Source organism: Petaurus breviceps, unplaced genomic scaffold (assembly GCF_028583685.1).
Source record: "Petaurus breviceps papuanus isolate PSGF00001 unplaced genomic scaffold, PetGlider_PUasm1.0 90925, whole genome shotgun sequence".
NCBI lineage: Eukaryota > Metazoa > Chordata > Mammalia > Diprotodontia > Petauridae > Petaurus > Petaurus breviceps.
Genome location: NW_027187380.1, coordinates 48,997 through 75,157, shown reverse-complemented (window position 1 = coordinate 75,157; position 26,161 = coordinate 48,997). Strand labels below are relative to the sequence as shown.

Here is a 26,161-nt window from a genome sequence, read left to right as displayed (position 1 = left end):
GAAGTCTTGTGAAGCCTATAGGCTTCTTCTCATTTACTTTATAAATGTATAACATAAATAGGATTACATAGGAAACCAATTTTATTAAAATACAGTTATCAATATATTTTTTAAAAATCCATGGATTCCAGGTTAAGACCTTGTGGAAGGGAATGAAGTAAACTGTTAATTCATACAAATTTAGAGTAAGGTCAGTCTTAATTATAGATTATTCGAAATGTTGCTTTATAGCTGTCAATATTTTATTATCAATAAAGTACATTAAGTTGTTTGTTAAATCATCTTGATTTTTAAAAAAAAGTTTGTTTATTTAGCCTTTTGACATGCATACTCCTTGACTCAATTTAATTATAATTTCCTTGAGGTTTGGAAACATTTCCTGTTACGTTGTGTCCCCTGTAGATCCTACCAAAATACATAGTAATGTATTCTTATCTTTAGATAATACTTATAATTACAAAGCACTTTCAAATTATTTCATTTGGATCCTGGCAAAAACTCTTGTGAATTAGATATTACCTTGTATTTTATAGATAAATGACAAATATTGAGAGACATGGAAGTGGCTTAGTCTGGAGGAGAACTAGATTTGTAGGCAGAAAGTTTGGTTTAGAATTTATCTTCTGCCACTTACTACTTACCACCTGTGTTACCATGGGCAAGTTAATTAACTTTTCTAGACCTCATTTTGTCATCTATAAAATAAGGGGCTTGGGCTAAAATATTTCTAGTGTCCCACATTTATAATCTATGACCTATTATTTTTGCCTTAGGACTCCCAAATCCAGTCTTCTTTCTTTACACACAAACTCCTCAAGGACAGTTGGTCTCTTTGTATCCTCAAGTACTGGTAGATAAATAATTGAATTGGTTTGTTGATGCTTTAAGTGTTTTTGAAAATTTATACCTTTTTTCTCCTCTAGCTCTATTTCTGTTTGTAAATTCTTCAAGGTCAAAGTTCCAGTATCCTACAGCTTTGGGATAATACAACCTGATATATTACAGAATCATATATAATCATAAATGTATTTTAGACTCTAAGAGGATTTATTATTGGAAGTACACCAAAGATAATCATTACAACATTATTCCACCTGCAACATAGTTCTGTGACATGGACTTCAGGGACAATATTCCATCAAGACTTGAATATATTGCTTCTGTATTCCTCTACCTACTTCCTAGTGTGGTACTTAGTAAACAGAACTACTTTCTTTTTAAATGTTATTGACTCACAGATGCCTTCAGAGGTAGGTGAAACTACCATCCTGTCTCACATCTGAGCATCAGTTATTTGTATTCATCCTTTACATTGTATCACATTCCCCATTACTCCTGTGAACCAGTTTTACCATCTTGTACCTCTGAAATAAACACAAAGGACATAAACGTTGAAGCCAGTGATTTTTGCCTGGAAGTAGGGTTACTGTCTACCTCTGCTCAGCCATCTTCAAAATCTATCATGCCTACAGCCCTTTGCCCCAGAGTCTTAGCCCCAAAAGAGCGAGAGGAACCCATTAAAATGAGGAACCCCCGAGGGCAGAACCCTACCCCACAGGCAGAACCCCCTGGCCCAGAATCCTTCCGAAGGCTCTTCCGACGTTTCCGCTACCAGGAAGCTGCTGGTCCCCGAGAGGCTCTAAGACGACTTCGGGAACTCTGCTGGGGTTGGCTAAGGCCAGAGCAACATACCAAGGAGCAAATTCTAGAGCTTTTAGTGCTGGAGCAATTCCTGACCATCCTGCCTGGAAAGATCCAGAATTGGGTGCGAGCCCAGGAGCCAGAAAGCAGTGAACAAGCAGTGGTTGTGGTGGAGGATTTGGAGACAGAGCCTGGGAGACCTTGGCAGTGGGTGAGGAGAGAGGTGCCTGGGAAAGAAGGCCTCTGCAAGTAGTATAAGTCTGTAACAAAATCAGAAGGAAAAAGGCCAGGGTGGGAGGTGGGGAGGATGGGAAGGGAGGGAGGGAAAGAGAATTGAAAGAATGGAAGACATGATTTTTTTTTTAAAGATGTTGGATGTAGTGTATGTGTGTAGTGTCCACTCTTATCACAACAGTGTTGACTGACTTGGTGTTAAATAGGGCTAGAGACTGGAGTGGGGAGAAGGGCATGGATTATTGAAGACAATCTTGCCCATAGGCTCAGAAACAGCGCTTTGGGTCTCTGTGTGAAAGTGGAGGCATTAAAGTCATTGCTTTGACTTTCTTTACTGTTTGAGTGTTCTAAGTAGTATTATAGGCACTTAATTGTTCTGTGATCTTCAGGATACTTGGGTTTAATGAAAGGAGAAAGAAGCAAAGGGAGCAAGCAAATTTGGGTTAGTAACCAAAGGGGTTAGCTATTCAATGGTAGTTCGTGGTGGAACAAGCCATCAATTCTCTTGAACAGTCCAAGAAGACTCCCTGGAACAAATTAGCACTGGCACAGTGCCTAACACCTAGTAAGTGCTATATATATCTATAGAGAGAGATAGATATATACATATAGCATATATATATATATATACACACACACGTATATGTATACACACACACATATATACACATGTATATATATATGTTAGCTATTATAATTATTATTACCTAGAGGAGATAAGATTATGTAAATTGTTTGACCTATGGGAAGGAAGTGGGCCTCTGGATCAGGAGATATGTTAGCCATGGATTTGATTGGTAGAATACTTAGAGACAGAAGTAATAGAGTGAAAAGGACTGGTGAATTTGTCTAGCCCATTGCAGAACTACACTGTCCCCAGAGATTGTTCCTGAGATTTCCTCTCTGGGATTTTAGCTCCAGCTCTCTGAGGATCCTGTGGTAATTGATGATGGCGATGGTTCCCCTGTCCTAGTTCGGGGGCCAGAACAGGAAAGACTCTTATCAGACACAGCATCCCCTGTGGCAGTATCAGAGCCCTCAAACATCCTGGCAAAGAAGCGGGTCTGTCATCCTCCATCCCAAGAAGAGGGACTAGGGAACCCAAACCCAAGATCAGCAGAGCAACTCAACAGGGGCACTGATGAAGGGCCTCCATTCACAAAGGAATCAGGTAAGGAGAAATGGAAAGGGCGCAAGACTGGGGTCAGGAAATCTTAAGTTCGGGTTTCTATTCTATTACTAATTTTGAGCAAGCTGTTTCAGCTTTCTGGGCCTAAATTTTTTCCTCTTTAAAGTCAGGGGATTGCATGAGATGATGTGTGAGATATTTTCTATTCTGTTATTCCCTGAATGGAGCCTATTTGAAAATGTCAGTTTCTGCTTATAACTAGTATCCTGCTTTCTATGTTCTTCGGAATACTGTTTTTTTCCTATTCCCTTATAATTTTAGAGTAGACTTATCTATATTTCTGTCAATTTGGCTTTCATATTTCTCTCCATTCTTTATAACAAAGAATATTTAATGACCTGGAAAAATGCTCTGCTAATGTATGGGAAGACCAGAGCAAAATACCAAGGAGTTAAAATAATTTTTTTGAAAATAGAATCTTTCTGTAATTCAAATAATACCATTTTAATTTACCTGGCTTTCTCTTCCCCACTACTTTAGATTTAGATATAACATAAAAAACACTGGATTAGGAGCTAGGAGATTCTTTCCTACTCTAGCTGTGTAACCTTGAACAAGTCATTTTGACTCATTGAAACTCTTTCCTTAGCTATAAAATGGGTTTAAATAATGCATGTTCACACTTTGATTATAGCATTGTTCTCAGGATCAAATGAGATATAAAAACACTTTACCAATTATATGTGCTATGATGATATATACTGTATAACACACATAGATTAAATGCCCTTGTATCAAGGAAAATTGATTGGGATACAAAAAAAAAAATAGAAGACAAAAGAGGTTTACATTGCTGACATTGTAGAGCTGGCCTATTTGATTCGAATTTCTTATGGAACATTAGCTCTAAGACATATTCTGGTAGCTTAGAAGTACCACAAATGATGTGCATACTTATGTGCTTGAATGATATGTGATCTCATTGATGTAAATACTTTATCCCTGTTGATGCATTACAGAGCAGCCTGTCTTTGTTGTTTCTTCTTGTATTACAGTTATTCGTGACTTCCCATAAATCTTCCAAAGTGAAGTCCATGCTAGGATTTTTCCTCAAGATGTTTTGATGTTGCTTGAATACTAGAAGAGCACATTGTCTCGTTTAAGTAGTCCTTTGCTCTTGCCATATGACTTTCACTTCTTATCAGACATCTCATCCTTTATGCTACTTCTGTGGATACTTAGTTAACACTTTATTGTAGCCTCTTCATTCTCACTCTGGTCTTCTCTGTTGCTCTTTGAATGACCCTGGCTTTTTAATAATTTAGAGCCTGGTATCCCACAGTACTCCAGAAGAATATTATTAAAACAGTGGGCCGTTGTTTCTGGTGGAACTTTGTGGTCATTAAAAGCAACTCACAATTTCTTAAAGGCAATCCAGCTCATTCTTCTGTTATGTGCTGGATCCAAGTGACTGTGCAGTTTATATCTAAAATATATGTATAAAGAGATTTTTTTTAAATTACCTAAGCACTTCTGTCTTGGTGTGTTGTGCTACACTTATCATTTGTTGGCACAAAAACCAAGAAGAGTCCCTGTCCTTTCATAGATTAAAATATAAGATAGATAATACCTCAAATGAGGAGCACAGTGTCCCCATGATCTGGAAAATCTAAGGAGTCTGAATTTTTTCTTTTACTTTTATGGCTATTTACAGTACCTTATTATAAAATTTGGGTTAAGTATTTGTTCACAGGCTCTGTGTCTTCCACTGTCTTCATGTGTTGTCTGTGGCTTCTGCAAAACTCCCCAAAATCCCATTTAATTTCATTTGCCAACCTGCAATATACCAAAACAGCAATGAGGAAAGTCATGATGTAGAAGAGAGAAGTGCAATACAATATATATATTATACTAACACAGAACTTTAGTTGAGTTGAATATTTGCAGCACGTGGAAATATGTAGTTTGATGCAATTTTCTCCATGAGATCTTCTGTGATACCTCCAGCTAGAAGTCATCTCTCTTCCCTTAAATGTTTCATGCCTTTCTGTTTGACCTTTCCCATGTGTACACTTATCTCATTATATTCTCATTATATTTCTATATTCTTATTTCCCTAGTTTACTGTACATTTCTTGAAGGGAAGAACTGTGTTTCATTTTGATTCTGGCTACTTTGTTACTAAAACCTAGAGAGGCTCCCTTTTACCTCTAAAATAAAACATTAAACTCTTCAATCTGGCATTTAATTCCTTCTACAATATGGCAGTAACTCACTTCTTCAGGTGCCCCCCAACCCAACATCTCTTGCCTTTCTCCATTTGTATAAGCCATTACTCATGTTTAGAATAATATTAATAATAATGATAGAATATTTTTATAGCTATTTAAATGTTAACTCATTTTATCCTCAAAAAAATCCTGTGAAGTGGGTATGATAATTATATCATTTTGCAGATGAGAAATGGAATCACAAAGAGTGACTTGCCCAGGGTCACACAGGTAAGAAGTGTCCAAGGAAAGGTTTGAGTCAGGTCTTCCTAACTCCAGGCTCAGCTTTCTATTCACTGCACCACCTAACTGCCTTTCTCATGGGAATTCATTGCTCTCTTATGTCACCTTTCTGAATTTTTATCTTCCCTAAAGTCCAGCTCTGGTGTCACTTCCTACATGCAATCTTCTGGGATCTTCCCAGTTATCTGATAGTGTTTTTTTACCCCCTTGAATTACCTTATTATGTATATGAAATACATCCTACCATTCCCCTCCCTCCCCCACCACCCCAAACAATATAAGGTCCTTGAGGGCTGCAACTTATATGAGGCAGGCCCTCAATAAATGTTTTTTGAATTTCACTGATAGTCATGCAGTTAGTGATAGAGCTAGGAATAGAATTTCTAGATATTCTGACTTCTAGTTTAGGGTTCATTTTCTGATACCTTAAGCCTTTTTCTTCTATAGAGTCTCCTTTTTAAATGCACAAGTCCAAGTGGGTAGAGAAGAGCCTGGTAATACTTTAAGCCAATAGTTAATACCTTAATAATTCTCATATATTTAGGAAATAATCTCAGATGCCATATAGTTCAACCCTGCCATTTTATAGATGAGAAAATTGAGACATTGGATTAGTCTTACCCAAGGTCATACAATTGGCAAACATCAGAAGTGGGATTTGCAAAAAAAAAAAAAAAAAGAAAAGAAAAAAAAATGAATAGAGCACCGGCCCTGGAGTCAGGAGGACCTGAGTTCAAATTTGACCTCAGACATTTGACACACTTGTGAGGTGTGTGACCTTGGGCAAGTTACTTAACCCCAATTGCCCTGCCTTCCCCCCTCCAAAAATATCCTCCCAAAAAGTAGAATTTGAATTCACATCCTTTGATGCCAGAGCAAAAGGGAGCCAATGTTTTTCTTATTGTACCAAATAGTACCTATTTTAGCAGAAATTAATTACAACTGAAAGCAATATGGAAAAAATCACTTGTAACACAAGAATTCTTCCCAGTCTTTTGGCTCCTACATCCAATCAGTTGCCAAATCCCTTCAATTATACCTCTGAGAGGGGGCATCTATCCCTCTTTCTACTGCCACTGTCACTGCCATCACTGTAGTTCAGGCCCTCATTATTTATCAGTTGTATATTATAATAACCTAACTCTTCTTATTGCTTCCACTCTTTCCTTCTATATTCTTTCCTGCACATTGCTTTTAAAGTAACTTTAAGCTACTGGCAACATTCACCTGCTGAAAAGTCTCTGGCTTCCCTTTCCCTAGCAACCACAGTTCAAGCTCCTTCATCTGATCTAACATTTAAGGCACAACATAATCTGGCTTCAACTTACTTCAACAGCATTTTGTCACATTATTCCCTTTACTAAAGTTTATAGTTTAGACAGAGAATATTGGGCTTTCATTTAAAAGACTATTTGAATCCCTTCTCTGTTTCTCATTTGTGTGTCTCGGGCAAGTCAAAGTTTTTCTCTGTGAACGTTTTCTTATCTGTAAAATGAATGATTTGTATTAGTTGATTTTTAAGGTTCTTTCTAGTTTTGATATTCTTTGAATCTATAACTACCTGCATTCTTGTGCTTTCCTCTCCTACCTCCATTAATTTGTGCAGATTCCCTTTATACCTCTGTTTCTTTTCAAATATGAAAGAGCACCTTTCCCCATTTTTTATATGTGTGTGTATGTGGAGAGGATTGGGGGACTGACCGAGTTTAGAGCACTACATGTGTCAAGACATTTTGAATGTATTGTTTAACTATCTGAACTTTTTTCTTTTTTCTTCTTTGTTTAAGGGATGGCTCTCTGGGAGGAGGAGGGATTTATTGGGAAAAGTAAGTGAAGTAAACAAAATCCTTTTCCTCCTCTAAGGCCCAGCTCAAGTGCTATTTGTCCCATGAGGCCTTCCCCCTAACTAGATGTGATCTTTCACTTCCTTAGTTTCTCATGACTATTTGATCCCCTCTATATATTTAACACATTCTTATTTATAGTTACTTTTGTTCACCACTCATTTCCCTTTTGGCCTATAAATGTCTTGAATTGCAGGGACTGCATCATTTTTCATCTTTGTAATCCTCAATGTCTGATACAATACCCTGCACACAATAAATGCAGCCTGATTGTTTATTCAATTGAAAAGGGGGAGAACAGTAACATAGTGCACTTTGAACTTTAAAAGGAACTTCTCCCACAATCCTGTGAGATCAATATTTTATATATCGTCCCTATTTTATAGATGAGGGAACCAAAGCTTTGGGAAAGTAAGTGATTTACCCAGAGATTATAAAGCTACTAAGTGTTTGAAGAGGGTTTTGAATTCAGGTCACCTAGCTTCTAGTCCAGTACTCATTTCCTTATGCCAAGTTCCCTCACTGGTAACATACTGAGAACAACTTCTTCATACTTAAGAGTTTTGCTAGGGTGAACCCTAGTTGTCCCATTTAATCATATTGTACTTGCTAACTCCTGGTTTAGATAATTATCTAAATATTCTCTTTTGAGGTCCAGCTCTAGAAACCCGGGATTAGTCCCTTGAAATTGTTACTGTTAGATTGCCCTCTCTTGTCTTTGATCAACTTATCTTCATTTTCTGACCTACGTCTGCAACTAAAATGAACAGAGAGAAAGAGAGAAAAAAAGATAATTTTAGGAGGAGAAACAGGCACACCTACCTATCTGGTGATAAGACTGCATTTTGGAGTGTGTTGTTCTGATTTGTTCTGTTTCCTGTTTCAGTACCCCCTGTTTCCCAAGTTCCTTTATTTTCTGAGGAAGGGAGCTCTGAAGACCAAGAAAAAGTGACCTCACTCCATCTGTCCCAGGTAAATTATTATTGCTCTCTTCCTTAGGCAAATTCATCTAATTGGAAAGCAGGTCTGTGTTCTAGTCATGGCTTTGCTGCTAACTAATTATGTGTCCTTGAACAAGTGGCTTGATTTCTTTGGGCCTCAACCTTAACTATAAAAAAAAGTAGTCAATTGGATTTATAAGGATTATTCTAGCTCAGTCACAGTTGTTGAAAGAATCCTCAAAGTTGTCAAGTTTAACTGATAATCTGGATAAGAATTTTCTGTAACATTTGACAAGAGATCATGAAGCTTCTACTTGAAGACCTCCAGATGTGGAGAAGTCATTACTTCATGAGGCAACACATTCCACTTAAGGGCAGCTCTCCTTGTTATTAATTTTTTCCTCTCATTAAACTGAACTTTTCCTCTTTGTAACTTCTTCCGAATACTCCTCATGTTTTTCTTTTAGGTAAAGTAGAATAAAATATACTATTGTATATAATAAGCCTTACAAATCTTTCAGGTTCCATCTTGACAAACCTTTGGATATGCCCCTGTTTGTATGTGATCTTCTTAAAATATTGTCCTCTGAATGAATGCACTATACCAAATGAGAAAAGAACAGAGTCCAATAAGATTGTAACATATTCATTCTGGATATTTTGCATTTATTAACATAGCCTAGTCCTACACTGCTTTGTACCTAAAATCCCATTCTTCCTCTCCTTATGCTAAATTCATGACATAGGAATTTTCTCTACCACATCCCCATTCCATACAAGTAAGAAAATCAAAATGCCCGAACTCGGACATTTCTAAGTATTGATTCTCAGCTTTTAGGCTATTTCTAGTAGACAGCCATGGTCCTGTGGAGAAAACTAAAAGTTAATCTGTACTTCTTAATAGCTGAGAGTTATCTAGGCTAAGAATACAAGCTTTCTCTTGTCTCCAAATGAAGCCTACTTCATAGGAATATTTTGATAACAATTATGAATATAGATCATATGTCAAGGCTTCTGTTGGGTATGAAGTCAGGAAAACCTGAGTTAAAATCCAGCCTCAGATACTTAATAGTGTAATAGTATGACCTTAGGCAAGTCACTTAGCTTCAGTTTGCCTCAGTTTTCTTCACCTGTAAAATGGGAATAATAATAGCACCTACCTCACAGGGTTGTTGTGGGGATCAAATGAGATAATATTTGTAAAGTGCTTACAGTTTTATATAGTTCCTTTCATATGCCTGGCATATAGGCACTGTTGAAAAATATGTAAATGCTTATTTGCCTCATTCTCCCCCTTCCCTCTCACTGCTACCATGTGCAGGAAATGTGATAAGAAACAATTTTGAATGTATGTTCTATAGATGCTAGTACTCAGTAAATAAATTCTCTTGACTGAATTTCAGACTAGCTTTGCTTTAGTTTCTTACCCCACAGGGATTCCAAGTCCATTACTTTATCCACAGCTTTACTAAATAGTTGAGAAAGAATGAGGAAGAAGTGGGACTACAGGCAGTGGATAGCATCCTTCATTCACTGCCTTCTCTCTGGTTTCTTCTGTTAAATATTCATTGAAGAATAGGGAAAGCTAGGATTTTAGTATCTTGTTGACCTGTGTTGCTCAATGACTGACCCAGTGTCAGAGGTAAAAGTATTCTCTTCATCTAGTACATGTATGACATTTGGGCATCTTTGCTTTGGGCCCTAAGTCTTCTTGGGTCTGACATCTGTCAACATCTTTGGACTTATGGGTCCTGAGTAGTTGTTTCATCTTGTTTCAGAACCATGTGACTCAGCTCAAGGATGTGATCCTGTGTTTCTCTGAGGAAGAGTGGTCTCTTCTGGACCCTGCTCAGACTGGCTTCTATGGAGAATTCATCATAGAGGAGGACTATGGAGTCTCTCTCCCCATGAGTAAGGGTTCAACTCCCTCCTGTCCTGGGATTAATAATCTAAGGGGCTTTGGGAGTGAATGGCAATGCCTCTCTAACTTCCCTTTTCCTCCCCATGATACCTAGGTGATTTGTTCATGATTGAGTCTAAAAATAGCTGCTAACTACCTCAATACCTTCCCAAACTGAGGTCAGATTTAGGATCACAGATACATAACTACCTGTTTTTTCTCTTATGGTCAAAAAGAATACTTCTGGTTTCCTTTGTGACCAGTAGTTTTACCTAGTCCATTTCTCTGCAGTCATAGTCACCTTTCCCATTTCCTTTTAGACAGATACAACTAATGGGAGTAAGAGGAAAATGTCCTAAACACTTCCCTCCTTTCATCTACAGTATTACCGATTTCTACTATCCTACCCCCAGGAATGGTGTCTGCTTGTGCCCCTGAAATGTTTTCCTTCTACCTTCCCTCTTTGTCCTCATCAGGGACCTAGGGAAATTATCCCAGTCATCTCAATATAAGTATAGCATTGTTTAGGCTGCTGCCTCCAAGTAGGTTGCTGGACAAATAGATATCCCCTCCCTTCTTCTCCTTAATAGACTATCCAGGTCCCCAGCCAGTCCCAGAGAGAATAAATGAATTGCCCAAGGTCTTGCAACTACCAGATTCCCGGGTAGAAGAGGATGAGCCATGTGTCCCGGAATTCCAGGGCCCCCAGGATAAGGAGATCCCCAAAACTACTTGTACAGGTGAGGAATGAGGTAGTAACTAGAGTGCAGTGCCTTCTGATGAGGAGTGAGATTAACTTCGGAGCACTTTGATTAGGATAATCCCTCTCATCTCTACCCCATCCTTTCTCCAAAGGTTCTCTAATTTGGGACTATTAATTACCTGATTTGGTGTTGGTAGGGCTTAACACATAAGGTTCCTTCTTTGTTACTATCCTTGACTTTCATCAAGGAAATCCTTGATAATACAGGAAGAATATAGTATCTCATGTGTGTTGAGTAGAATGTATACTTTTGACCAACCTTGGATTAGAAAATCATGGGTTTTCTAGAAAAACTCCTTATGCTGTTTCCCCATGGCATTTTTGCATTATTTTTGGTTTACATATATCTGAGACTTTCTCCCCACACTTACTAGTAAAGATGAATGTGATGAGATTTATGAGATGATTGACTAGATTTAGGCATGCAATCTGGCCATTGAATGGAACAAAGCATACTCCCCTTTGTGAGGGTTTAACCCTATCTAATTAGAGCAGTGTTCCATGCTAGTGGGTGTTCAATATTAACTGACTACTACTATACACATTTACCTTTTTTTTTAAATCTTAGACTGCTGTATCTAATAATATATGAGATATGATGGACTTGTATATACTCCTTTTTTCCTTTTCTCTTTAGCATAATAACTTGGTTTCACTGAAGAATCAAACATTTATTAAATACCTACTATATGCCAGGCATTTTGCTAGGTACGGGGGACAGAAATATAAAAGTAAAATAGTACTTGCCCTGAAGTATCTTACCTTTTATTAGAGGATTACAGCATATATTGGAAAATGATAACAGTGGGGATTGTAAGTAGAACTATAGGCAATAGATTGCTTTGCACTTACCAAACATAATGGTTCACATTGATTTGATTATTTTTCCCTTATTTGTAAAAACCAGAGTGGGTGGGACAATCTTTATGAATGAATAGATGGGATACAGCATGGCCTAGGGGCCAGTTAAATTTAGAGGACTTAGGTAAAGATTGACCCAGTCACCCTCTAATAGCAGCTACTTTACCTACTTAGCCATTATAGTGTAAAAGAAGAATTTAGTTTTGTATCAAAAAAATTCAATGACTCCTTGGAGGAGATCTCCCAAAACACCTATATAGGTGAAGAATGGGGTAGAGCCAGATTGGAAAATGGAATCCATAGTATTTCAGAGCTATACTGGGTTGGAACTCTTAGCTATCATGATCCTGTCCTGTTAAGAAATGTCTCCTAGTTTCCTCCTACCTTTTTTGAATCATATTCACTTAAACTGAGATCAACAAATATTAAGTGATGGTAGGGATACTGGATCTTGGAGCTTACAACATAAAAGTTTGTGTCATTTACAAAGTCACTGACATTTTTGTATCATTTTAGGGTTTTCAGTAGTTGTACATTTATTAGCTCATTCAATTCTCATTAAAACCCAATGAAGTAAGCACTACATTTTATAGATGAAGAAATGGAAACTTCTAAAAGTAGAATTTGACTTGTTGATTCCAGACACTACATTGTCTCTCACTATACATAACTATAACATAAAATGAAATGTTTTTATGACACATAGTGGCTCTTTGACACTGGGCAAATCATTTAAGCTCCCTTTGCCTTGGGCAGTGCTCTAAGATCAGATGTTGGAGAATAATCAACAAATTGATTAAATCAGCAAAACATGAGCCTAAAGAATTTTCCTCACCAGAGAAATCACAGATTTAAACCAAGTACAAGAGGAGTACCCCAAAAGTTCTGTATGAAGACTGGAGAAAGAAAGACATTCCTTATTATTGGATCAAGGAAGGATTCATGAAAAGGTGATGTTTAAGTTGACTTCTTGAAGGAACCATTAGGGTTTCAACAAGCAGAGAGGGAACTGATTGTATTCTAAGTATAATGAAGAAAGACATAGAAGTAGAAGAATATATGATGTGTAGGGGATAATAGATGGTTTAGTTTGGCTGAGGCACAAGAATATTTGGTGGAGAATATTATTGAACAAGGCTCAAAAATTAGAATGGCACCAGATTTCTTGAATGCCAGCCTAAGGAGTTAGAAATTGAGCGGAGAATTTACATGATCATATCTATGCAGTTTATCAAGCAACAATATAAAAGATAGATTAATAATGGTAGGGAGTAGAGTCTGAAAGACTATTATAACAATCCAAGTTCTGGTAATAAAGCCTTTTTAAAGTTGTGACTGTATGTCACAAGTGATGGTTTCAAGAGATATGGAGAATAGCTATGACTTGGCAATTTATTACCTTTAGTAGAGATGAGGGAGAGTGAAGAGTCAAAGCTAGGACCACAGTTTCCAATATAGAGGACTTAATGGTAGTGGTGCCATTTATAAAAATCAAGGGAAAGAGGCAAGTTAAATTCCATTTTGGAAAGGGTGAGTTTTTAGTATTGGGTAAGAAGTTCAAAAGAAAATGTGGATCTGGAGGTCAGGAGAGAAGTTTGGATTAGAGATACAAGGTATCCCAAATGTCAGATGCTACAGGTTAAGAATGAGCTGAAAAAAATTTCCTGGATTTAGTACCTTTGAGAAAGATGTTTTAGTTGACATATTAAAGTGAATGATAAAAGGTTAAATTGAATGGTAAGATAGTAATGCAGCCTACTTTTTTTTAAAAGGGTAGTTTGATGCCTTTTGTCTTTACATCACAATTGTTTCACACATATACAAACAGAAATTTTCAAGAATTTTGACCATTAAATGAAATCAAGAGATGGATGTTGTAGCTCAAGTAGAGAAGAAGTAGAGGTTTTTTGTTGTTGTTTTTTTCAAAATGAGTGGTAAGGAGGAAACAGTGATAAACTTCTGGGAAAGGACCCATCAAGAAGGAGAGATTAAAAAATACGAAAGACAAGTGAAGATTGAAGAAGGCTGAGTAGATGGAATTAGATTTGCCAAGTGTAGGGCCTTCTGAAAAAAGAGAGGAGGAAAAGGAAGCAACGGATGAATGTGTTGAGAAGTTCTGGGATATGGATGAGAGAATATGGGACACTAAGGTCTTCTCAGTGAAGCAGAAGATCAGGTAAGTGTGGGTGTAGGTCTGGGCCTTGAAGACAAGGGAAAATAGTCACTGTATAAAGTAAAATTAGGGGATTGGTAAGTGTTGAACAAAGAGATTCCAGAGCAGCATGTCAACAAAGTTTACATGACTTTTTCCACAGTGCTTATTCAGCAATTTGACAATAAAAGTAAGAGTGAAGAAATAGAGTAGTGGAGGTTAAGAACTGAGGAGAGGGAAAAAAGTATATGGTAGTGAGACATCCTAGAGTGGTAGTTCCTGTCTCATTGAATTTGCTGACTGTGGCACAGCACAATGTTCTGCATATGGCAAATGCTTGATAAATGCTTGTTAATGTGTTTTAGAACAAGGAAGTGTAGGTAGTTGTGGCAGAATTTCAAAGTTCAGCATCTTATAAATATGTGGTGATAAAATTTAAGGTGTATACTTATACAGTGTAGTAAGTACAAAATATATGCATCAGTCTCTCCTTAGTATTTTAAGTGCTTACTTATTGAATTTTTAAACATTAAAACATGTAATGTAAAGTGTGCTTGTGTGTGTATGCATGTGTACACGTGCTTGTGCGTGTATATGTTTGTGTGTATGTCAGTTCTCAGTTTTCTATAGGTAGTTTTTCAAGCTTGAATTTGCAATCCCTTTCTGGGTTCTCCCAAACCCCCAGCCACTTCCCCAGCTAGGTGACCTTGGACAGGTAACTTAGGTTCTACAGAACTTAATTTTTTCATCTTTATTTCTTAAGAATCCTTCTAGATCTGAAATTCTGTAACATATATGGAAGGGAATTCAGAAATAATATAATGCTCAGTTAATGGAAATTCATTTTTATTCTGATTTTCCACTTAAAAATAGTACATGAACCCAGTAAGGTAGAGATAGCAAAAGACAATGAATGAGAATGTAATGATTTGTTTGAAATCCCATAAAGATGATTCTTTCCCAGATTCATGAAGGGACAATCTCTCACAGAGTCAAGATCACCTATCCTGTAAAATATGGAAGAACAAGGCATTTTAATATTAGCTTGAGCAAGAAAAACCATTAGGAAGAAAAATGAGCTGGCAAAAATATAAGCTCCATTATATTTACTGTGTTGTAGGAAACTTTCTATTTTATATAACTATTATGTATTACACATTTGTCTAAGTGTAAGACCAGGGTATTGATTTGTGATCCAGTGTATCTAAATTGTTGTGACAAAAAAGCATGCATAATGAAGATAACACTGCACATGTGATGCAGCCCCAGTGCCAAGTAGAAGTAAATTCTAGATTATCTATTTTTGGACTACATTCCATTGGTTGAGATAATTGAGAACTGATTCCATCATACTTTTTCTGACCCTTTATAGGACATATAAGCTCTTTAATGGTGAAAACTAATTTAATTTAGTCTTTGTATCTCTCATACTGCCTGGAGCACATAGGTAGTTAGTAAATGTTTAATTGTTGATGATACTATCATATACAGTAGGTAATTTTTTTTTTCACTTAGAGAAGGCTTCTTGGAGAAGGCACTACTTAAAAGAAGCAGGTTCTAGGAGGTACTCTGTGGAAGGAGACCTGGAGAAATGAGTGCATGAGCAAATGAATTTGATGTTAAATATTAACAAATGCCCTATTGATTCCATTCATACCCCACCTAACATTCTACTCTTTCATGGTATGTTAGTTAAATTACTAGAATGGAGTTAAAATTGTAGAGGAAATTTTTTTGAAGTTTTTTTGATTGCAGATTCTCTCCCCTTCTCCCCCATCCAAATATCTATCTGCTAGTGTATGTTTAAAGAGGCATAGGTTTAAAGAGGCAATGGTTACATTTCAGGTGTCTTAAGAAAAGCAGAGTTGTAACATTTAATGCATTCATTTTAAAAATGAATTTTGTGTAGTCTTTTGATTTTGTCAGTATAGGGAATTCCAACTATTCTGCATCTATAAACTTGGAAATGCCTGGAACACAAAGAAGTTGAGTCACTTGCCAAGGTTCATGCAGCCAGCATTTGTCAGAAGTGTGCCTTAAACTTGGGTTCTTCTAATTCTGAGGCCAGGTCTTTATCCACTATACCAAGCTCCGTCTCTACTGAAAAACTATACAATACCCCCACATCGTACACTCAAATATTGTAAGAAACAGAAATCTAACCATTAAATCATCTGCTTTGACATTGATGGTAACTGTTTATAATTTCTGGTTCTCTAAATATTTGTTCATACTTTTTTTTTATCCCAGCTATCATCTGTTACAGCCCTTTTCATTGTTTCTAGGCTATTTAGAACCCTGGTTACAGTTGTACAAACTCAGTACATTTTGCAGATAAATAGTTTCTTCTGCCACCCAGAACTCTTAAGTTTTAGTTCAATCTCTTGACTTTGTGACTCTGAAATACTATTTAAAAGGAAAATACTTCACAGGATCTTATTTTCAGAGCTAGAAGGGATCCTAGAAGTCATCTAGATTAACCCTATCATTTTTATGAGAAGTCATCTGAAACAATAAGGCAATCCATTGATATACTCTTTACAGAGGCAATGATAGTGTTTTTTTAACTACAGTTTAAGTTGGTTGGTTGTAGTCCTTCATTCTTGAAAAGGAGCAAAATGACATCACTATGCTAGAGTCAAGTTTCAACGTGTCCAACTGTGGCTGATCCGACCAATACAAGCCATAGGTTGGGCACAAATAGTGCATGTGAACATTTAGTGGATACTCTAAACTTATGCATCCTGCATTTCCTTTGAGCTGTTTCAGTTCTGCTTTGCACAGCACCTTCTCTGATGTGGGCATGCCACATTGAACAGTCCTGTGCCAGTGTCTCCAATGTCACACAATCGATTCCAAACTTCTTAAGAGAGACCTTGGGAGGGTCCTTGTTTTGCTTCTTTTGACCGCCATTTGAACAGTTGCTCTGTGTGAGTTCTCCATAACAGTCTTTTTGGCATGTGTGCATCTTGCCATGTGACCAGCCCATCTGAGTTTTGCTCTCTGAAGCAGATTTTGAATGCTTGCCACTTTAGTTCAAGTAAGGACTTCAGTATCTGGTACCTTATTCTGCCAAATGATCTTCAGAATCTTCCTAAGATAATTCAAATGGAAGCGATTCAATTTTCTGGTATGGCACTGGTATACTATCCAGGTTTCACAGGCATATATCTCTGAGCATATAGCTCTGTAGATTTTCAATTTGGTAGTCAGTCTAATACCTCTTCTCTCCCATACTTTCCATAGGAGCCTGCCAAACATTGAACTAGCTCTAGCAGCTAGATATGCAGCAGATAGAGCACCAGTCTGGAATAGGGAAGATCTAACTTCAAATGTAGTCTTAAACACTTACTAGCTTTATGACTCTGGGCAAGACACTTAAGCCTGTTTGCTTCAATTCATTTGGGACACACTGGAGAAGGGAATGGCAAACCACTCCAGTATCTTTTCCTAGGACAGTTTAAGTAGATTACAGAATAAAGAGAGATATGTGGAGGGTGGGAATAGGGGAACACGGCATCAGAGTACAAAATGACTAAGGTGACATGGGGTCCTAGAGAATTCGTAACTGACTGACAACTCTTTCTGGACAGGTTCTCTAGGTTTTCTCCTACTTACTAAGGAGAGAGACAGTCATACTTACACTTGAGAAAAATAACTTTGGCAACCATATAAAGCATTTATTGGAGAGGGAAGAGATGAGGAAATAGGAGGACCAAGTAGGAATCTAATGCAGTCATCTAGCTGCAGTACAGATATATAGACCTATAGAGTATAGGTCTAATGAGAGGCAATGAAGGTCTGTACTAGAATGGTGACTAAGTAAGTAAGTAGAGAGAATGAGATAGATACTAGAGATTTAGCAACTGATTGGATATGTGAGATAGAGTGAATAGTGAAATATGATGGTGAGCTTGTGAATTTAGGTAACAGAAAGTATGATGGTACTCTCCTCAGAGGGATAGGAGTAGGAGGGAGAAGTTGGGGGTTTGGGGGACTGGGGAGATAAAGAGTTGTTTTGGACATGTTGAACTGGAGATACCTATGGTAGTACAAGATGTCCGACAGGCAGTTGATGATATAAGTGTGAAGCTCCAGAGTTAGGGCTGAATATATAGATCTAGAATTCATCTATTTATAGAAGATAATTGAGCCCTTATGAGATAATGACATCAGTAAATGAGAGAGTGTAAAGAGAGGAGTGCCAAGAACCAGAGCTTTGGAGCATACTTACAGTTTAAATGCATAATATGGATGAAGATCCAGCAAATAAGGAGCAGTAAGATAGGTAGGATGAGAACCAAGTAATAACAGTGACACAAAAATTCAGAGATAAAAGAATATCCAAGAAGATTGGGTGGACAGCAGTGTTGGATGCTACAGAGAAGTCAAGTAGGGTAAGCTTTGAGAAAGTTTCATTACAGCCCCTCTGGAAAGCAATTTGGAACTATGCCCCTAAAGTTGCTAAATTGTATTATGAAATTGTAATACCTTTTGACTCAGGGATATCACTAATAGATATCAAATAGAGAGGAAAAGGATCCATACCAAAAAAAAAAAAAGGTATAGCAGCTCTTTTCATACTGGCAAAAAACTGGAAACTAAGGGAGTACTTATCAGTTGAGGGATAACTGAACAAATTATGAGATATGAATATGTATTTGTGCTCCAAGAAATGATGAAAGAAAAAGTTTCAGAAAACCTTAGGAAGATTTGTATGAGTTGATACAGAGTGAGGTGAGCAGAATCAGAAAAATTAATAAAATAATAACTATTAAAATGAACTATTTTGAAAGACTTAAATTCAGTGATCAACTCTGATTCCAGATGATTGATGATGAAGAATGTTGCACACCTCCTTACAGGAGTGGTGGTCTAATAGCTAGAATAAAATATATTTTGGGATATGACCAATATGGGAATATTTTCTATATGTATGACAGGGGGTTTGTCTTCTTTCCTTTCCCCCTCCTTCTCTCTTTCTCTCACACTCTCTCTGTCTCCTTGTTTCTGTCTCTCTGTCTCTTTCTCTCTTCTCCAATAATGAGGGACAGGATGTCAGGGAGAAAAAATAAATATTTTGGAGTTTAAAAAAATATATTCATAATTTTGGAGAGAGCAGTTTGAGTTGTGAGGAGAGAGGAAGTTAAGGCAAAGAATACAGGTGCAGCTTTTCCTAAGAGGTGAATGAAAAGAGGAAGTATAGTAGGATTTAGTTTTGTTTTTGTTTTAAAATTGAGGGAAGGTTAGACATATTTGAAGGGAATAATAGTAACAATAGTTGGCATTTATGTAACACTTTGTGGTTTTCAAAGAACTTTTCATTTTTTAGAAAGGCTAAAGATGAGAAAAAAAAAAGAGGGAGTGAGTGATTTAAGGACACATTATAGAGAGATAAAAGGAATGATCTTATCAAGGAGAAGGACCACCATACTAAGAGAGACTAAGAAGAATTAAGAGAAAATGGAGGATGATGTCAAGGCATTTTTAGAGATAGAGAAGGGGAGAATAGAGTATTCACAGTGAATTAACTCTGTTTTCCTAGTAAAATATAAGGCAAATCTATTTTCACTCTGACTTACAATCACTAATTTATATAACTTGTTATCTAAATTTTTTCCATTTTTGCATAACTATCTGAAACTGACTTCCTTCATGAATTTTGCTTACTAAATTTCTGGGCTAGTTTTCTTATACTATGGCTACTCTCTGTGGTTTCCAATTTCAAAGATACTCATATACACAGGTAGTTTTCTGCTTCCTCATTTTCAGTTTAAATTTCCTTTTCATTAGATTTCCAAAATGCCAAACAAATACATTTTTACTAGCCATTACTAGGAGATTGCTACTTGTTAGTACTCCATCCTAGAGTCCATCATTCTTATATTATAATCCATGGTCCAGAAATTCAAATTCCATTTCCAGATATTATCTTTTTAAATTACTTGCTTACTGACCAAATCTTCATTTCTTCTGAGGCAATGTGAAAATACCACCTATTGCCCTAATTCTTCAGTTTCTTTTCCAAGACTTCATAATCTTTAGCAATACTTTCTAGATTACTTCCAACAGTATTATTTCTTTCCATATAAATCACCAGAAGAAGGTAGTCCTTGTGGAAAATACTTGCAGTTGTTATAATACTACTCTGTCATAAACTCTAGGTTGGATTTTGGAGCATCTCTAGAACAACAATAATTCTTTATAGTGGCCAGTATTTTCTCTGTTTTACTCTTCTATAGTGCTTGGATCTTCCTCTTGCTGTGTTTTTGAATGGAATTATAGGCCCTGCTTGTTCTCCTCTTTGGTCAATTAGGTTTCTATACTTCTGCCTCGTGGAGTTAAACCATATGGATCTTTTGAGGTTCAGAGAATGGATCTTCATGGCTGTCTCTGGCATTGTAGGAGAGAGTATTAGAGGTTTTGGAGCTTAGTGGAAACTTTGGGTTTCTGACCACCCTGAGGTTTTCTCATGGGAGGCCTCTATCCACCTTTGCTGTTCCTGAACATAGAACTTTTCTAGCTGTATTGCATCTATGGTGGCCATGAATGCTGCCAGCTTGTTTGCCTGAACTTGGACACTGGCTTTGCTGGTGACCTCCATGAACTTCTAGCTGAATTTTATGCAATTCTGGGATGTTGTTGTTTCTTATTGAATGTCTTGATCATTATTTGACCTGGTATGATTTTTAGCTTTTTGCTAGAGTTGTTAGTTATTGGGGAACTGATCTGATTTTCTCCCTTCAGGCAGCCATCTTGGCTAAAAGTATATTTCTTTAGTTTTTCTGTTAATAATTGATACCTGAGATTGGCTAAGGGACTTTCTATTAAAAAATTGGATTTTAAGGTGGTAATATATTACAGAAATTATTATTATTATTTTTAAAGCATTTGGGGTTAAGTAACTTGCTCAAGGTTACACAACCAGTTATTTCTGGGTGTGGTGCTAAGTATCTGAGCCCGGATGCGATCCCAGGTCTCCCAACTCTGGGGCTGGTGCTCTTACTCACTGTGCCACCTGGCCACCCTATTACACAAATTATTGACTTAATTTTGTCTACCTCTAGATGTTCCGTACTGTATGTCAGTAACAAAATTTAGAAGCAAATAATAGAAAGGGAAGTCTCATTCAAAATCACTACAAAATGCATAAACTATCCAGAAGTTAAAAACCAAAAACTAGGGAAAGGGTATAGATCCTTACTCTTTGCAACATTGCCATAGCATTGTAGAGCTGAGAGAATACCTTAGAAATCACCTAGTTTAACTTATTCATTTCACAGATGATGGAATTTAGCTCTAATGCTTATGCATCTACTTAGTACCAAATAATTTAGCTAGTTAAAACTCAGACTACACTCTAAGTTTTCTCATCTCTCTTTCCACTATACCCTTTTGAAGCTATCAACACAAAATATGAATTTTTAAAACAAATGTAATCACAATAAACATAACTGACATTTAAATAGCACTTTAAAATTTACAGAGTATTTTATATATATCATCTTATGACAGCCCTGTGAAGTAGATACTATAGGCATTATTATCTCAATTTTACAAATGAGAAAATAGACCCAGGGTGGATAAGTGATTGGCCAGTGGTTGCACAGCCAGTGGGTGTCAGAGATAGGATACCATCATCACATCTAGCAACTTTTCTTCCATGGTCTTATCAGGGCACCATTTCTAGGTTATGGATTAGGATGCTCTTTAGGGATTGATTACTATTGGATCAACTGGAAGGCATAAAGCATAGACACAGAGAAGTAGAAATGGAGGGAAAAAAGTTAGGGATTTGGTAAAAGTAGAAGAAAGGAGAATGGAGTTAAAAAGTTGCTCCTGTGCTGGGGAATGGCAGAATACCAACACAATTATGATGTCAGTTAATATACTACTCTGGGTTTAATAGTTTATCTCATCATGGTCTGGATTCTCATTTTCCTTTTTCAGGAGATAGCAACATGAACAAGAAGGAGATGCCTCAGCAGAAAAATCTAGGAGAGGAAGTTTCCATTGAGATTATATTATCCAGTTCGGGAGATGAGGATCCCAAACAGAGTCAGTCCTGCAGAGAAGATCTTCCAGTCTCCAAGAGGAGGAGACGCAACCCTTCCCTACCCCACAAGAATAACCTAACTAACTTCAGAGATGCTATCCATTCTCAGGTTGAGACTACATCAAGGAAACCTTACACATGCCCTGAATGTGGGAAGAATTTCCGCTGGAGGGCAAACTTTATCAGGCATCTCAAGAGCCGTAAGGAAGAGAAGAAAGTTCATGAGTGTCCTGTCTGCCGGGAAACATTCACTGAGAGTGAGGATCTTAAAGAACACCGGGAGACCCATGAAACTAAGAAGCCCTACATATGTGGTGAGTGTGGGAAAAGTTTCCGCCTCAGTTCCCATCTTGTGTCCCACAGCAGAATGCATAACCAGGAAAAAGGGCCAGAACTAAGCAAGAAAGCACAGCAAGAGTCCTCATCTTCATCTAGTCCATCAGAAGAAATTACAAATCCTAGCACCTTATTTGGAGAGGAAAAGAGAGAACAAAAACACAAGTGTTGTTTTTGTGGAAAAGCCTTTGAGCAACATGACCACCTGGTCCAGCACAGCAGCATTCACACAAAAGATAAGTCCTTTAAATGTCGGTACTGTGTCAAAAGTTTCTTTCATAAGCATGATCTCATTCGACATCAACGAGTACATATGAAGAGACGCTCTAAGCAAGCTCTGAACTCTTACTAAATTTATACCCTAATATGCTGGGAAAATTAGAAAGAAGCCTTATGTCACTAGGTCACTGTGATCTCACTATTGTGATTTTATTAATAACTGTTACTGAATTGTGCCACTTTGTGTGCTGAGTCTCACACCAACACAGACATTTCATTTCTATTCATTCATACACACATACACACAGAGACCATATAATTATTCCTTTACTCTGCATCACCACCCATATAGCAATACAGTGTTCAGTAGGCATAAAAAACATGAGTAATGCAGTCAGTTAGCTTCTTCTCCTCCCCCCCATTGCCAAATAATTGTTGTCCATTTCCCCCTTACGTCCCCCTGCATTCTCATTTTACTGATTTGGATATGAAATCAATCCAGTGCTTTGGCATCTTATACACAAATTCAAATAAACCTGGAGGAGCATTTCTTTCCTTCACTTATGAGCTTCTTTCTGGCCTTCAATCCCTTTAAATTTAATCTTTCTTACTATACCTCTCTGTTTTTAGTTAGAAGGTTCCAGAGCATGAGATAATACCCATACCTGAGAGTCTTCTAATAGCCATGACTAGAGGATGGTAAGTAAATATAGGTTTTCCTGATAGAACCAACATAAAGTTCAAGTCTCCTAATCAAAGTAGGACAACTTTGACTACACCCTACCATCTCTTGAAGCTACCTTCCTCTCCAAAGCAGGTCAAGCAAATCCACATGCTAAGCCAACAGACAGTATCAGGTCCTCTCCCCCATATTCCTTATTGACATCAGTACAAATGGTAACCTCCCTGACCCCCAGTACTTGCATACATAAATACAACATGGCCCTATGACTGCTAAGAGAATTTTATTTGATTTCCAAGACCATTTTGTGGCTACTCAAGCCTACTGTGTAGATTAGGAAAATATTTCATGTTTGTTATGGTTTTGTCTTCCCACTAGATATGTGCATTTTAAATTGCATGTGGCCAAGCTACTCTTAACTTATATTTCCATTCTGAACACATCTCTTCTAGTGTTTTGCATATAGAAAGTATCTCTTGCTTATTTATATTTTGCTTTAAAAAGCCAAATTTTAATATGGGTAGATAATTCTTATCTCCCATCTTTTACCTATAAAACAGAACCTTCTGGGTAAACTAATGGATTTGAACTGATGGTCCAACTATAAATCAGGAAAGCTGAGCAAATTACTAGCAACTCATAGTATTTAATGGCCTTGGAACTTAAGCCCAGGGACACTTTGGAACCTTAAACCAAGATATTTTTCTTCTCATAAACCTGCATTTCTTTGGAGAGAAAAATTCCATCCATACTTGAATAGCCAGTGGTAGATGGGAGAGTGTATGAGTATTGGATGTGTATAGCCACACCTAAAATATTTTCATGGTGGATGTTGGATGACATCATATTCTCAAGGGATACTGTAAGGTTTAGAAGGTAAGTTACACGTTCTCTCCATCCCCATATAATTTTTTTAAGCTAGAAAAAAGTACACCTTTACCTATAATGCTGTAGGAGAGATAAAAGTATTTTATGTCTAAGTGGGTATCAGTTGCTTAATATTTTGTTTCGTCTTGATCCAAAGAGAAAGATTTCTTTTTGGCAAGTTTTATCAGGCTAAAGAAAGAAATTTAAAATTCATATTATTAATTAATAAAAAAAACAGACAACATTGCCCTCACCTAGGATACAGTCCCTGATTTATTCAAAAAGAAGACCTTAGACAATTGGAAAAATGAAAGCAACATGTCTTAGTTATTGAAGGAAGTAACACACTAGTGCCCAAACAACTTAATGCTCTCCAAGGCATCATATTAAGGATAGAAGGATTAAAAATCATGTTAATCAGTCTGATTTTTTTGGAGTATTCCTGACAACTTTTCCAGTGTTATCCCACCCACACCCCTTGCTCTGGATCAGATAATCCCTAGTTTCAATAGGGGAACATTCTCTGGAGAATGTCTCTGGTCAAAGATGAGGTAAGGCTGGGAACAGTATTTCCCCCTACTTAGAAAAGCAAAACTAGGAGTAGGGATCAACTTTCTGTGGATTTATTAAGATTTATTGGCCTCCAAACTCCCATTTCTTTTCAGGCTTTTATTGTTCTTGGGATCCTTACACTGAGCTCCAAATATAGGCTTTATTCCACTCCCAGGAATTTGTCTCCCTAACCCTTCCCAACTAGGAAGGAAAAAAATAATTGTCCCAAGGGACAGTTAAAGTGACTTTGTCAGCAGTGACTTTGATTTATGCAGTGGGCATAAGTGAAAACCTGACTTCTCATGGTGAAAACATTGTGATTTGTACCACACATGTTAAGAATTTCCTGAATTGCTTTATTTATAAAAGTATAGGGAAAGGTTAACTCCAGCCTAGTGGGAAATGCACTGGGTCTGGATTATTGGTTTCTGTTTGGAAGTTCAGATATTGATTGACTAGCTGTGTGACCTTGGCTAAGTCACTTGCCTGTTTCTCTGTGTATGTAGGCATTCTTGCTTTATCAACTGGGACAGTATGAAGATAAAAATGAAATTATAGATCTTAAAATATTTCAGTAAATTAAACATGATTATGCAACAGTTTTTAGTATATTAACTAAAATCCAGAGGTTAATTTCCCCACACACACAATATGCCTCACCCCCAATAAAGTTACAGATATTTTTCCCTCCTCCTAGAGTGGGCCACTCATTTGATGTAATTTTCTGAATTTGGGGGGGGGAGGGAACAGGTTGGGGGGAGATGAATCTGGTTACCTCAAAAATATTAAGAATTGCAGAATTGTCCCTATTTCAAAGCATTTGGAATTACTTTCTCAAAATCAAGCAGGTTATATGGATTATATGCAAAGAAGTCACCCTTCAGCACAATTGAGTGATTGATCTTACCTGGAGCCCAAGAGGAACTGGCCTCCATCATCCATTGAGTGGTTGGAAATTTCATTTCCAAGGGCTGGGTGGGATGGGAGAGAGACAGCACAACAGGCAGTGATAATACTCTGACTTTCAGTTTGAACATCTTTCATTTATTATTATTTTAGTGTCTCTTGAGTTTACAAATCAGACCTGTAGAAATTTTGTTTTCCAAAAGGTTAAAAAAAAACTCTTTACCTATCAGTTATGAGAGAGAGGGAGAAAGCAAGCGAGACCACCAAGAAGTAGCATTGACAGCGGTTCCCCTCGGGTCCGACAAGAACACAGCACACAGATCAGATTCCGAACAGTCTATCTCAGGAGGTTTTCGGGACTTGCTTGGAGCAGGTTCTAGAAGTGTTTGTCTCCTATTCTGTCTAATCCTTCCTAGAAGAAAATTTTCTAATCATTCCCAGATGAGGATAGGTGGCATCAGTGGCAATACAGTACTTGTTAAGGTCTCTGACAACGTATGTAGCTTCTCTTCCAGCTAGAAGCAAAACAGGATGGAACATTGAGGGCAATGATGAGGAATGTAGT

At 37.2% G+C, this 26,161-nt stretch overlaps 1 protein-coding gene across 7 annotated transcripts in view; it reads left to right on the top strand.

The window, feature by feature from the left end:
* The window catches only part of ZNF496 (zinc finger protein 496), a 37,004-nt gene extending 11,623 nt beyond the window's left edge, over positions 1-25,381 (top strand). For 4 of the 7 annotated variants that reach the window (XM_069076022.1, XM_069076023.1, XM_069076021.1 and 1 more), the window contains 7 exons: positions 924-1,852; positions 2,791-3,046; positions 7,305-7,343; positions 8,248-8,333; positions 10,081-10,213; positions 10,793-10,942; positions 21,929-25,381. In XM_069076022.1, the coding sequence (XP_068932123.1) occupies positions 1,463-1,852; positions 2,791-3,046; positions 7,305-7,343; positions 8,248-8,333; positions 10,081-10,213; positions 10,793-10,942; positions 21,929-22,722 (1,848 nt within the window). In that variant the 5' untranslated portion in view covers positions 924-1,462 and the 3' untranslated portion in view covers positions 22,723-25,381. The remainder of the gene's footprint in view (positions 1-923; positions 1,853-2,790; positions 3,047-7,304; positions 7,344-8,247; positions 8,334-10,080; positions 10,214-10,792; positions 10,943-21,928) is intronic. The other 3 variants (XM_069076026.1, XM_069076025.1, XM_069076027.1) reach the window with 3 other exon arrangements.
* Positions 25,382-26,161: the final 780 nt, after the last annotated feature.